The sequence below is a fragment of the Dendrobates tinctorius genome, unplaced genomic scaffold (assembly GCF_039654945.1).
Source record: "Dendrobates tinctorius isolate UK_male_01 unplaced genomic scaffold, ASM3965494v1 ptg000013l, whole genome shotgun sequence".
Lineage (NCBI taxonomy): Eukaryota > Metazoa > Chordata > Amphibia > Anura > Dendrobatidae > Dendrobates > Dendrobates tinctorius.
Genome location: NW_027361681.1, coordinates 9,833,493 through 9,846,540, shown reverse-complemented (window position 1 = coordinate 9,846,540; position 13,048 = coordinate 9,833,493). Strand labels below are relative to the sequence as shown.

At 51.1% G+C, this 13,048-nt stretch overlaps 1 protein-coding gene across 4 annotated transcripts in view; it reads left to right on the top strand.

The window, feature by feature from the left end:
- Positions 1–10,352: 10,352 nt before the first annotated feature.
- Positions 10,353–13,048, top strand: part of LOC141069240 (carboxyl-terminal PDZ ligand of neuronal nitric oxide synthase protein-like) — a 78,033-nt gene continuing 75,337 nt past the window's right edge. For 2 of the 4 annotated variants that reach the window (XM_073558703.1, XM_073558696.1), the window contains exon 1: positions 10,353–10,818. In XM_073558703.1, the coding sequence (XP_073414804.1) occupies positions 10,714–10,818 (105 nt within the window). In that variant the 5' untranslated portion in view covers positions 10,353–10,713. The remainder of the gene's footprint in view (positions 10,819–13,048) is intronic. The other 2 variants (XM_073558709.1, XM_073558715.1) reach the window with 2 other exon arrangements.

The following is a 13,048-nucleotide window of genomic DNA, read 5'->3' as shown; positions in this document are numbered from 1 at the left end:
AGTGCGCCTTCAGCATGTTGACGTGAAAGGCCTTGCGCCTACCCCGAGCATGGTCAAGCGTGACCACGTAGGTGACCGGGTTGAGCTGTTGGTGGACGACGTACGGGCCTTCCCAGGCTGCCTGAAGCTTATCCGTTGGTACAGGGACCAGCGCCCACACCTTTTGACCCACCTGGTAGGTCCGCTCCCGGGCGTTCTGGTCGTACCAGTGCTGCTGGTCAGCCTGAGCCTGCGTCATGTTGTCATGCACCAACTGCGTCAAGGTCTGCATCTTGTCACGGAAGCGCATGACATAATCCACGATGGACACTTCTGTGGGGTTTGGCTCATCTTCCCAGGATTCTCTTATCAACCCAAGGGGTCCCCGGACTCGCCTGCCATACAGGAGCTCGAAGGGGGAGAACCCGGTCGAGGCCTGCGGAACTTCTCTGTAAGCGAACAGCAGGTGTGGGAGGTACCGCTTCCAGTCGCGCCCTTGGGTCTCAACCAGTATGCGGAGCATCTGTTTGAGGGTACCGTTGAAACGTTCACACAAACCGTTAGTCTGTGGGTGATACGGACTCGATACCAGCTGCGTCACCTGCATTTTCTCACAGAGAGCCTCCATTAGGCGAGACATGAATTGGGGCCCTTGATCGGTAAGCATCTCCCTGGGAAATCCTACTCTTGAAAAGATGGTCACCAGTGCGTCAGCCACCTTATCTGCCCTGGTTGAAGACAGAGCTACTGCCTCTGGGTACCGGGTAGCGTAGTCTACCACGGTGAGAATGTATCGCTTTCCGGAGCTGCTGGGGACGGACAGCGGTCCTACAATGTCCACCGCGATTCTCTGGAAAGGCTCCTCTATCACCAGCAAAGGAATAAGGGGAGCCTTAAGAGCAGGCCCCGCCTTACCCACTTTTTGACAGGTGGCACAGGAGCGGCAGTAGTGTGTTACATCTGTCCCCATCTTGGGCCAATAGAAGTGTTGAGACAGCCGTGCCTTTGTTTTGCTGATCCCCAAGTGTCCAGCGAGTGGAATCTCATGGGCAATCCGCAACAACTCAGTTCTGAACTGATAGGGGACGACCAGCTGTCTTTCCCTCAACCACTCCTTTTTAGGATCTCCGGGTACTGTCTCCCGGTACAACCTTCCTCGTTCCCAGAACACCCTCTCCTTATCAGACTTGGAGGTGGGCGTCTCGGCAAGACCTCTCAATTTCTCCAGGCTGGCATCTGAGTGCAGAGCAGCCTGGAACTCCATGCTGGAGGCTGCCAGAAGTGACGTCAGGGTTCCCTCTTTACTGGGACCCTCTGGAACCGGCTCTGGGTTCACCTCTGGTTCAGTCTCTCCTGTAGCAGCAGAGGGTCCAGAAGACAGTGCGTTACCTGCGATCTGGGCACTCTGACTGCGTGTGACAGCTGCTATGTATGCTGTCTCCCTGGGGATTTCTTCAGACCCACCAGCTGGTGCTGCCCTGGGCTCTACCTCCCCATCCACCCCCAACACTTCAGGAGCAGTGCTACTTATGGGCCAGTTACCTTCCTCGGTGGCACTGGTCAGCTGCATGGCATTACCTTCCTCATGGTCCCCATGCACCTCCCCATTTCCTTGAGCACCGTTGCTTACTCCTGCCAGGGGTTCCTCAGCCGTCTCACTCCGCAGAGTGATGGGGCTGAGCACTTCGGTACCTGTGGACACATCTACCGCTTCAAAGAAAGGGTTAACGGGTTCAGTCGGCACAGATACATCAACATCATCATCATCCTTCCTAGGAGAAGAATGGTTATCAGTTTGCTTTGGTACATTCACATCAGCATCAGCATCGTACCTGGGGAAAGAATGGTTGTTAGTTGCATCATTACTCATCAAGGCATTAGCAGGTAACACATTCAGTTTCCCCTCATCATCATCATCATCATCAGGGTTAACGTTACCCTTATTATCAGTTTGGGGAAGGGTGTCAGGGACGTAGTATGCAACCATCCGCCCCAAGTCAGTCCCCAATAAAACATCAGTGGGCAGGTTTTCAGACACTCCCACCTCCCTCAACCCGCTCCCGGCACCCCAGTCAAGAAAAACTCGTGCCACTGGCAAGGGACAACGGGTGCCTCCAATCCCGGTGACAGTCAGGGTTTTCCCCTCAACAAACTCTTCAGGGGCCGCCAGTCCAGGACGGATGAGGGTTCGTTCAGCCCCGGTGTCCTTGAGGCCTGTAGCAAGACGGGCCCCCACCTGAACAGGTTGAACGTTGTCGTCAGCCCTCCCAACCACACCTCCCACCAAAAGAACAGAGGCGTTGGGCCCGGGGGCCTTGGCTGGGGGGTTCTTCGGCCTATTCGGACAGGTGTAAAAGAAGTGACCAGGCCGCTGGCAGTGGTGACACAGGCGACTGTCAGTAGCCGGCCTGCTGTTGGCAACAGGGACTGGGCCTCCGGAGGGACGGCTAGCTGGGGCATTGGGGTTGGTTGCTGGCTTACCCCCTTTCCAGCTGGTGGCGACTGGCCTCCGCGTCTCGGGCTTCCGGTTGGCCTCGTGGTTGTCGGCGATCTGCGCCGCTTTGTCCGCGTTCGTTGGTTCGCGGTCCAGGATGAACTGTCGGACCTCAGCTGGGCAGAGATGCAGGAACTGGTCTTTGATCATCAGGTCCCGTAGCTGCTCAAAGGTTTCAACGGACAGTCCATGGATCCACTGGTCAAAGTGGGTCCTGAGTCCTTGCACCACATCACTGTAGCTATCATGTGGGCCACGTTGGAGGTGTCGGAACTTCTTTCGGTATACCTCAGGTGTCAGCCGGTATTTGGCGATCAGCGCCTGCTTTATGGCGTCATAGTCGTCATCGGCTTCTGGCGGAAGAGAAGCAAATGCCTCCAGGGCTTTGCCTTTTAGCCCTGGGCTCAAGTACCTTGCCCATTGGTCTCTAGGCAGCTGGTACTGTCTGCAGGCTTTCTCAAAGGCTCGCAGAAATGTGTCCAAGTCCCCATCCTTTTCCATCACGGGAAAATGCTCTGGCCGGGGTTTAGGAGTCTGGACGCTGCTGGGCTCACTGCTTCGGGCTGTGGGGGCATTCCCACCCCGCTGGAGTACCTCCAGTTCATGGGCCCTCTGCGCCTCCCTCTCGGCTCGCTGCTCTGCTCTCTCAGCCTCCGCTCGGCGCTCAGCTCTCTCAGCCTGGGCTTGACGCTCGGCTTGGGCCTCCTGCCGATATTGCTGGATCAGCCTCACCCGCCCATCACTGTCTTCGGCGGGGAGTGCGTCCAAGGCCATTTGCAGATAGGGGTCCACCCCGTTCTGGCTGAATGTGGGGCCAGCGCTCAGGAGTGGAGCCTCTGCTGCAGCCCCATTGCCACTTGGGCCAACTTCTGCGCTCGCTGGATTCTGGTCGTTGTCCAGCTGCACTAGAGCCGCGATCATTTGAGCTCTGTTTTTGTTCGTGGCGTCAAGGCCTTGGTACGTGCATAACCCAGCAAGAACTTCCTTTGTCTGCCGGTTGTACCAAGGTTCTCCTTTTGCCGCCATGGTTGCCAAATAAAAGATAGAAAAAGAAAAACGAAGAAACGGGAGGGTGATACTTGCAAGTACACACTAATGTCTCAGGACTAGTAACCACTGAGTCTGTTCTCCAAAACTTATGATGCAGGTTTCCCGCAGGAACCGTGCAGGTTTTTAGTGAGAGGAATGATTGCTCAAACCAAATCACTAATGCTCTAGGATTATCCCACCGCTCTGCCACCAATATGTGACGAACAGCCCACCGCCGTTCGTCTACTTACGGGCGACACTAACGGGGGTCCCGCTGCCACCAAAACGCGACGGACAGCGGACCCTATGTCACCACTATGTCACAATCCCACCACTGACCCGGGTGTATCAGCGGACGGAGGGACGTGACACAATGCCGGCACACGGCTATCACAGGCACCGTTGGGGCTTATCTTAGTTATCCCACCACCGGCACCATGTGACAAAAATATCCAGCAAGCTAATCTCGCTCTACAATTTGCCGCAGGGGGGGTTTAATTTGGATGCCCCACCACTGCTATCAATCTTCCAAGTACTGCGGGGATTTATGTATATCCCACTTTCTCAGTTCCACTTTGGAACTCGCAGCTCTCCGGCGCCCCCCCTTACCCTCAGGTCAGTCAGGGAACTGCACCTAGGATAATTAGTCGCCGGACGGGCTGCCTGTTGTGAACCGGCAATTAGGCTTCTGCAGTAAGGGAATTATCAATGCTGTGGCTGAAGCCCCTTACTCAGCAATATAAGACCCTTCTAGACTGCCAGCAAGCCTCTATAGCCGTATACAACGCGCTGCCACCAGTCACGGTTACTTAATTCACAGTGTTAAATTAAGAGGGTCCGTGGCAAACCCCTTGAATTAGTAGCGATTATCTATCAAAGGCGTATAGTTCGATTCTTAGAGCATGGAGACAGATCTAAATAATTTCATTTATTTTCCGAAAGAGGACAGTGATTACAGATAAAAGTTGCTATAAAATTGAGACATAAAATATGTACAGTACAGGTATAAAATAAAAGTGGAGAAAACAAAGAGATTACACTCACAGTTCCATATTGTTCCTTAGGCAGACCATGCGGCTTTAAGGTGGGTGGAGGCGGAGCTGCACTTCTCCGCTCATCTGAGTTCTTGTCAGCACGGACTCTGCAGCTGTTCTGAGCTGGTTTGCCCAGGAAATGCCTTATAGACTTTCCTATGTGACATCACAGAGAGGTGCATTCTGGGTTGATCCCACCTCTCTTATCCAAGTTATGTTTTGGCTACAAAACTTAGATTAGCTATAACTTTATGGGAGAAGCTGGTATGGACTCATCAGTGGTATCATGTTTCCCAGCGTAATGAGCCCATCAAGAAAACATCAAACATCTATGCGATATGACCGTCCATTTGGGCGCAAATCCTATCTCATGTTCTGGACAGGGTAGAACTTCGAAACATACGCGGTCTCGAAGCTGGGACCGCTCAGGTTACAAAAATATGATTTTCATATCTCTAGGGTATTTGGTTCTTATGGTATAGTCTCTCATAGTTTTATTCGTTTCAAACAAAGAAGTTTAGTTCTCGCACTTTTTCTCTTTCAGCTGAGAGAAGCCAAATGGTGTGAGGAAGATGGTCTAGCTAATTAACATTCCTGCTATTCCAGAGGAAGTGGCAGGGTTGGTAAAACCTGGGGGGAAGGAATTCCTACTACTGACAGTTTACAATGTCCTAGGATGGAGGATTTGTTAGCACATTGCAACAGAAAACATATCTTGCAGATATTGTACATCACAGTAGCATAGACTGTTATCAGGGTGCAGTATCGGCTGTTATCATGGTGTAGTATCGGCTGTTCTCAGAGTGCAGTATCGGCTGTTATCAGGGTGCAGTATCTGGATGTATCTGCTGTTATCAGGGTGTAACATAGACTGTTATCAGGGTGCAGTATCGGCTGTTATCAGGGTGCAGTATCGGGATGTATCTGCTGTTATCAGGGTGTAACATAGACTGTTATCAGGGTGCAGTATCGGCTGTTATCAGGGTGCAGTATCGGCTGTTATCAGGGTGCAGTATCTGGATTATCGCTGTTATCAGGGTGTAGTATCTGGATGTATCGGTTATTATCGGGTGCAGTATCGGCTGTTATCAGGGTGCAGTATCTGGATGTATCGACTGTTATCAGGGTGCAGTATCTGGATTATCGGCTGTTATCAGGGTGTAGTATCTGGATGTATCGGTTATTATCGGGTGCAGTATCGGCTGTTATCAGGGTGCAGTATCGGGATGTATCTGCTGTTATCAGGGTGTAACATAGACTGTTATCAGGGTGCAGTATCGGCTGTTATCAGGGTGCAGTATCTGGATTATCGGCTGTTATCAGGGTGTTGTATGTGGATGTATCGGTTATTATCGGGTGCAGTATCGGCTGTTATCAGGGTGCAGTATCTGGATGTATCGGCTGTTATCAGGGTGCAGTATCTGGATTATCGGCTGTTATCAGGGTGTAGTATCTGGATGTATCGGTTATTATCAGGTGCAGTATCGGCTGTTATCAGGGTGCAGTATCTGGATGTATCGGCTGTTATCAGGGTGCAGTATCGGGATGTATCTGCTGTTATCAGGGTGTAACATAGACTGTTATCAGGGTGCAGTATCGGCTGTAATCAGGGTGCAGTATCGGCTGTTATTAGGGTGCAGTATCTGGATTATCGGCTGTTATCAGGGTGTAGTATCTGGATGTATCGGTTATTATCGGGTGTAGTATCGGCTGTTATCAGGGTGCAGTATCTGGATGTATCGGCTGTTATCAGGGTGCAGTATCTGGATTATCGGCTGTTATCAGGGTGTAGTATCTGGATGTATCGGTTATTATCGGGTGCAGTATCGGCTGTTATCAGGGTGCAGTATCTGGATGTATCGGCTGTTATCAGGGTGCAGTATCGGGATGTATCTGCTGTTATCAGGGTGTAACATAGACTGTTATCAGGGTGCAGTATCGGCTGTTATCAGGGTGCAGTATCGGCTGTTATCAGGGTGCAGTATCGGCTGTTATCATGGTGTAGTATCGGCTGTTCTCAGAGTGCAGTATCGGCTGTTATCAGGGTGCAGTATCTGGATGTATCTGCTGTTATCAGGGTGTAACATAGACTGTTATCAGGGTGCAGTATCGGCTGTTATCAGGGTGCAGTATCGGGATGTATCTGCTGTTATCAGGGTGTAGCATAGACTGTTATCAGGGTGCAGTATCGGCTGTTATCAGGGTGTAGTATCTGGATGTATCGGTTATTATCGGGTGCAGTATCAGCTGTTATCAGGGTGCAGTATCTGGATGTATCGGCTGTTATCAGGGTGCAGTATCTGGATTATCGGCTGTTATCAGGGTGTAGTATCTGGATGTATCGGTTATTATCGGGTGCAGTATCGGCTGTTATCAGGGTGCAGTATCTGGATGTATCGGCTGTTATCAGGGTGCAGTATCGGGATGTATCTGCTGTTATCAGGGTGTAACATAGACTGTTATCAGGGTGCAGTATCGGCTGTTCTCAGAGTGCAGTATCGGCTGTTATCAGGGTGCAGTATCTGGATGTATCTGCTGTTATCAGGGTGTAACATAGACTGTTATCAGGGTGCAGTATCGGCTGTTATCAGGGTGCAGTATCGGGATGTATCTGCTGTTATCAGGGTGTAACATAGACTGTTATCAGGGTGCAGTATCGGCTGTTATCAGGGTGCAGTATCGGCTGTTATCAGGGTGCAGTATCTGGATTATCGGCTGTTATCAGGGTGTAGTATCTGGATGTATCGGTTATTATCGGGTGCAGTATCGGCTGTTATCAGGGTGCAGTATCTGGATGTATCGACTGTTATCAGGGTGCAGTATCTGGATTATCGGCTGTTATCAGGGTGTAGTATCTGGATGTATCGGTTATTATCGGGTGCAGTATCGGCTGTTATCAGGGTGCAGTATCGGGATGTATCTGCTGTTATCAGGGTGTAACATAGACTGTTATCAGGGTGCAGTATCGGCTGTTATCAGGGTGCAGTATCTGGATGTATCGGCTGTTATCAGGGTGCAGTATCGGTTATTATCGGGTGGAATATCAGTTATTATCTGGTTCAGTATCGGTTATTATCGGGTGCAGTATCGGTTATTATCAGGGTGCAGTATCGGTTATTATCGGGTGCAGTATCGGCTGTTATCAGGGTGCAGTATCTGGATGTATCGGCTGTTATCAGGGTGCAGTATCTGGATTATCGGCTGTTATCAGGGTGTAGTATCTGGATGTATCGGTTATTATCGGGTGCAGTATCGGCTGTTATCAGGGTGCAGTATCTGGATGTATCGGCTGTTATCAGGGTGCAGTATCTGGATTATCGGCTGTTATCAGGGTGTAGTATCTGGATGTATCGGTTATTATCGGGTGCAGTATCGGCTGTTATCAGGGTGCAGTATCTGGATGTATCGGCTGTTATCAGGGTGCAGTATCGGGATGTATCTGCTGTTATCAGGGTGAAACATAGACTGTTATCAGGGTGCAGTATCGGCTGTTATCAGGGTGCAGTATCGGCTGTTATTAGGGTGCAGTATCTGGATTATCGGCTGTTATCAGGGTGTAGTATCTGGATGTATCGGTTATTATCGGGTGCAGTATCGGCTGTTATCAGGGTGCAGTATCTGGATGTATCGGCTGTTATCAGGGTGCAGTATCTGGATTATCGGCTGTTATCAGGGTGTAGTATCTGGATGTATCGGTTATTATCGGGTGCAGTATCGGCTGTTATCAGGGTGCAGTATCTGGATGTATCGGCTGTTATCAGGGTGCAGTATCGGGATGTATCTGCTGTTATCAGGGTGTAACATAGACTGTTATCAGGGTGCAGTATCGGCTGTTATCAGGGTGCAGTATCGGCTGTTATCAGGGTGCAGTATCGGCTGTTATCAGGGTGCAGTATCGGCTGTTATCATGGTGTAGTATCGGCTGTTCTCAGAGTGCAGTATCGGCTGTTATCAGGGTGCAGTATCTGGATGTATCTGCTGTTATCAGGGTGTAACATAGACTGTTATCAGGGTGCAGTATCGGCTGTTATCAGGGTGCAGTATCGGGATGTATCTGCTGTTATCAGGGTGTAGCATAGACTGTTATCAGGGTGCAGTATCGGCTGTTATCAGGGTGTAGTATCTGGATGTATCGGTTATTATCGGGTGCAGTATCGGCTGTTATCAGGGTGCAGTATCTGGATGTATCGGTTATTATCGGGTGCAGTATCGGCTGTTATCAGGGTGCAGTATCTGGATGTATCGGCTGTTATCAGGGTGCAGTATCTGGATTATCGGCTGTTATCAGGGTGTAGTATCTGGATGTATCGGTTATTATCGGGTGCAGTATCGGCTGTTATCAGGGTGCAGTATCTGGATGTATCGGCTGTTATCAGGGTGCAGTATCGGGATGTATCTGCTGTTATCAGGGTGTAACATAGACTGTTATCAGGGTGCAGTATCGGCTGTTATCAGGGTGCAGTATCGGCTGTTATCAGGGTGCAGTATCGGCTGTTATCAGGGTGCAGTATCGGCTGTTATCATGGTGTAGTATCGGCTGTTCTCAGAGTGCAGTATCGGCTGTTATCAGGGTGCAGGATCTGGATGTATCTGCTGTTATCAGGGTGTAACATAGACTGTTATCAGGGTGCAGTATCGGCTGTTATCAGGGTGCAGTATCGGGATGTATCTGCTGTTATCAGGGTGTAGCATAGACTGTTATCAGGGTGCAGTATCGGCTGTTATCAGGGTGTAGTATCTGGATGTATCGGTTATTATCGGGTGCAGTATCGGCTGTTATCAGGGTGCAGTATCTGGATGTATCGGTTATTATCGGGTGCAGTATCGGCTGTTATCAGGGTGCAGTATCTGGATGTATCGGCTGTTATCAGGGTGCAGTATCTGGATTATCGGCTGTTATCAGGGTGTAGTATCTGGATGTATCGGTTATTATCGGGTGCAGTATCGGCTGTTATCAGGGTGCAGTATCTGGATGTATCGGTTATTATCGGGTGCAGTATCGGCTGTTATCAGGGTGCAGTATCTGGATGTATCGGCTGTTATCAGGGTGCAGTATCTGGATTATCGGCTGTTATCAGGGTGTAGTATCTGGATGTATCGGTTATTATCGGGTGCAGTATCGGCTGTTATCAGGGTGCAGTATCTGGATGTATCGGCTGTTATCAGGGTGCAGTATCGGGATGTATCTGCTGTTATCAGGGTGTAACATAGACTGTTATCAGGGTGCAGTATCGGCTGTTATCAGGGTGCAGTATCGGTTATTATCAGGGTGCAGTATCGGTTATTATCAGGGTGCAGTATCGGTTATTATCAGGGTGCAGTATCGGTTATTATCAGGGTGCAGTATCGGTTATTATCGGGTGCAGTATCGGCTGTTCTCAGAGTGCAGTATCGGTTATTATCAGGGTGCAGTATCGGTTATTATCAGGGTGCAGTATCGGTTATTATCAGGGTGCAGTATCGGTTATTATCAGGGTGCAGTATCGGTTATTATCAGGGTGCAGTATCGGTTATTATCGGGTGCAGTATCGGTTATTATCAGGGTGCAGTATTGGTTATTATCAGGGTGCAGTATCGGTTATTATCAGGGTGCAGTATCGGTTATTATCAGGGTGCAGTATCGGTTATTATCGGGTGCAGTATCGGCTGTTCTCAGAGTGCAGTATCGGTTATTATCGGGTGCAGTATCGGTTATTATCAGGGTGAACTATGAGATATTATGGTGTGGTCGCCGGTTTTGTCAGTTGGAGCTCTCAGGTGACAGGGATGAGTTCTTGATGTCTTCTTTTATGACTGGATGCTTTTGGCACGTGACTGAACTTTCAGTCAATGACGAATGATGCCGAGTCCAGCGCTGGAAGATTCGGACTGAGGATTTATTCTGATCAGCGCAGACTGAGAGAGCGGATGTATTCCGGGGAGCGGGAAACGGAGAGCAGCGAGCCCTGACCAGAAAGCAAAGGCGCGGGAACCGGAGTGATAAGGAGCGGGGACTGGAGCGCAGGGTCCCCGGGCCGGAGTGATAAGGAGCGGGGAATAGGGAGCCAGAGGTAACCGCACATCACTGCTCCCATCGTGAGGGGCCGGAGCTGAGCGCTGCAGAATGACACCTGGTCTCTGAGAAGCGTTTACCTTGTCTGGAGACCCCACTGGTGAAGGGAGTGGGGTGAGTGCAGCATGCCTGAGAGGAGCAGGTACAGCCTTGTAGACGGCGGGTGTGATGCCAGGGTGCCCCTGCACGATGAGGAAGCCTTCCAGCATGGCATCCACTTCCAGGCCAAGGTGAGACCCTAACACTGCGCGTCCCCCTGATGTGTCCAGGGCACAGCCTATGCCCCTCACCTGCATGGAGTGTCTGTGCCATTTTGACATGGAGTTTACACAGGGTGCTCCCTCCACTCCCTGACTACAGAGAGCACCTTGACCCCATGTAGCCAGGGAGTCTTCTAGACGCCAGTCTGTAGGGATCACTTCTATACCGCACTGTTTGGCGTGCCCCTATCGTGTGCTAGAGACGCTCTACACACCAGTCTGTAGGGATCACTTCTATACCGCACTGTTTGGCGTGCCCCTATCATGTGCTAGAGACCTGCTACACACCAGTCTGTAGGGATCACTTCTATACCGCACTGTTTGGCGTGCCCCTATCGTGTGCCAGAGACGCTCTACACACCAGTCTGTAGGGATCACATCTACACCGCACTGTTTGGCGTGCCCCTATCGTTTGCTAGAGACGCTCTACACACCAGTCTGTAGGGAGCACTTCTACACCGCACTGTTTGGCGTGCCCCTATCGTTTGCTAGAGACGCTCTACACGCCAGTCTGTAGGGATCACTTCTACACCACACTGTTTGGCGTGCCCCTATCGTGTGCTAGAGACGCTCTACACACCAGTCTGTAGGGATCACATCTACACCGCACTGTTTGGCGTGCCCCTATCGTGTGGTAGAGACGCTCTACACACCAGTCTGTAGGGAGCACTTCTACACCGCACTGTTTGGCGTGCCCCTATCGTTTGCTAGAGACGCTCTACACGCCAGTCTGTAGGGATCACTTCTACACCACACTGTTTGGCGTGCCCCTATCGTGTGCTAGAGACGCTCTACACACCAGTCTGTAGGGATCACATCTACACCGCACTGTTTGGCGTGCCCCTATCGTGTGGTAGAGACGCTCTACACACCAGTCTGTAGGCATCACTTCTATACCGCACTGTTTGGCGTGCCCCTATCGTGTGCCAGAGACTCTCTACACGCCAGTCTGTAGGGATCACTTCTACACCGCACTGTTTGGTGTGCCCCTATTGTGCGCTGGAGACGCTCACAAGCCAGTCTGTGGTGATCACTTCTTTACCGCACTGTTTGGCGTGCCCCTATCGTGTGCTAGAAGCGCTCTACACACCAGTCTGTAGGGATCACATCTACACCGCACTGTTTGGCGTGCACCTATCGTGTGCTAGAGATGCTCTACACGCCAGTCTGTAGGGATCACTTCTACACCGCACTGTTTGGCGTGCCCCTATCGTGTGCTAGAAGCGCTCTACACACCAGTCTGTAGGGATCACTTCTACACCGCACTGTTTGGCGTGCCCCTATCGTGTGCCAGAGACTCTCTACACGCCAGTCTGTAGGGATCACTTCTACACCGCACTGTTTGGCGTGCCCCTATTGTGCGCTGGATGCGCTCACAAACCAGTCTGTAGGGATCACTTCTACACCGCACTGTTTGGCGTGCCCCTATCGTGTGCTAGAGACGCTCTACACACCAGTCTGTAGGGATCACTTCTATACCGCACTGTTTGGCGTGCCCCTATCATGTGCTAGAGACCTGCTACACACCAGTCTGTAGGGATCACTTCTATACCGCACTGTTTGGCGTGCCCCTATCGTGTGCCAGAGACTCTCTACACGCCAGTCTGTAGGGATCACTTCTACACCGCACTGTTTGGCGTGCCCCTATTGTGCGCTGGAGACGCTCACAAGCCAGTCTGTAGGGATCACTTCTACACCGCACTGTTTGGCGTGCCCCTATCGTGTGCTAGAAGCGCTCTACACACCAGTCTGTAGGGATCACATCTACACCGCACTGTTTGGCGTGCCCCTATCGTGTGCTAGAGACGCTTTACACGCCAGTCTGTAGGGATCACTTCTACACCTCACTGTTTGGCGTGCCCCTATCGTGTGCTAGAGACGCTCTACACACCAGTCTGTAGGGATCACTTCTACACCGCACTGTTTGGCGTGCCCCTATCGTGTGCTAGAGACGCTCTACACGCCAGTCTGTAGGGATCACTTCTACACCGCACTGTTTGGCGTGCCCCTATCGTGTGCTAGAGACGCTCTACACACCAGTCTGTAGGGATCACTTCTATACCGCTCTGTTTGGCGTGCCCCTATCGTGTGCCAGAGACTCTCTACACGCCAGTCTGTAGGGATCACTTCTACACCGCACTGTTTGGCGTGCCCCTATTGTGCGCTGGAGACGCTCACAAGCCAGTCTGTAGGGATCACA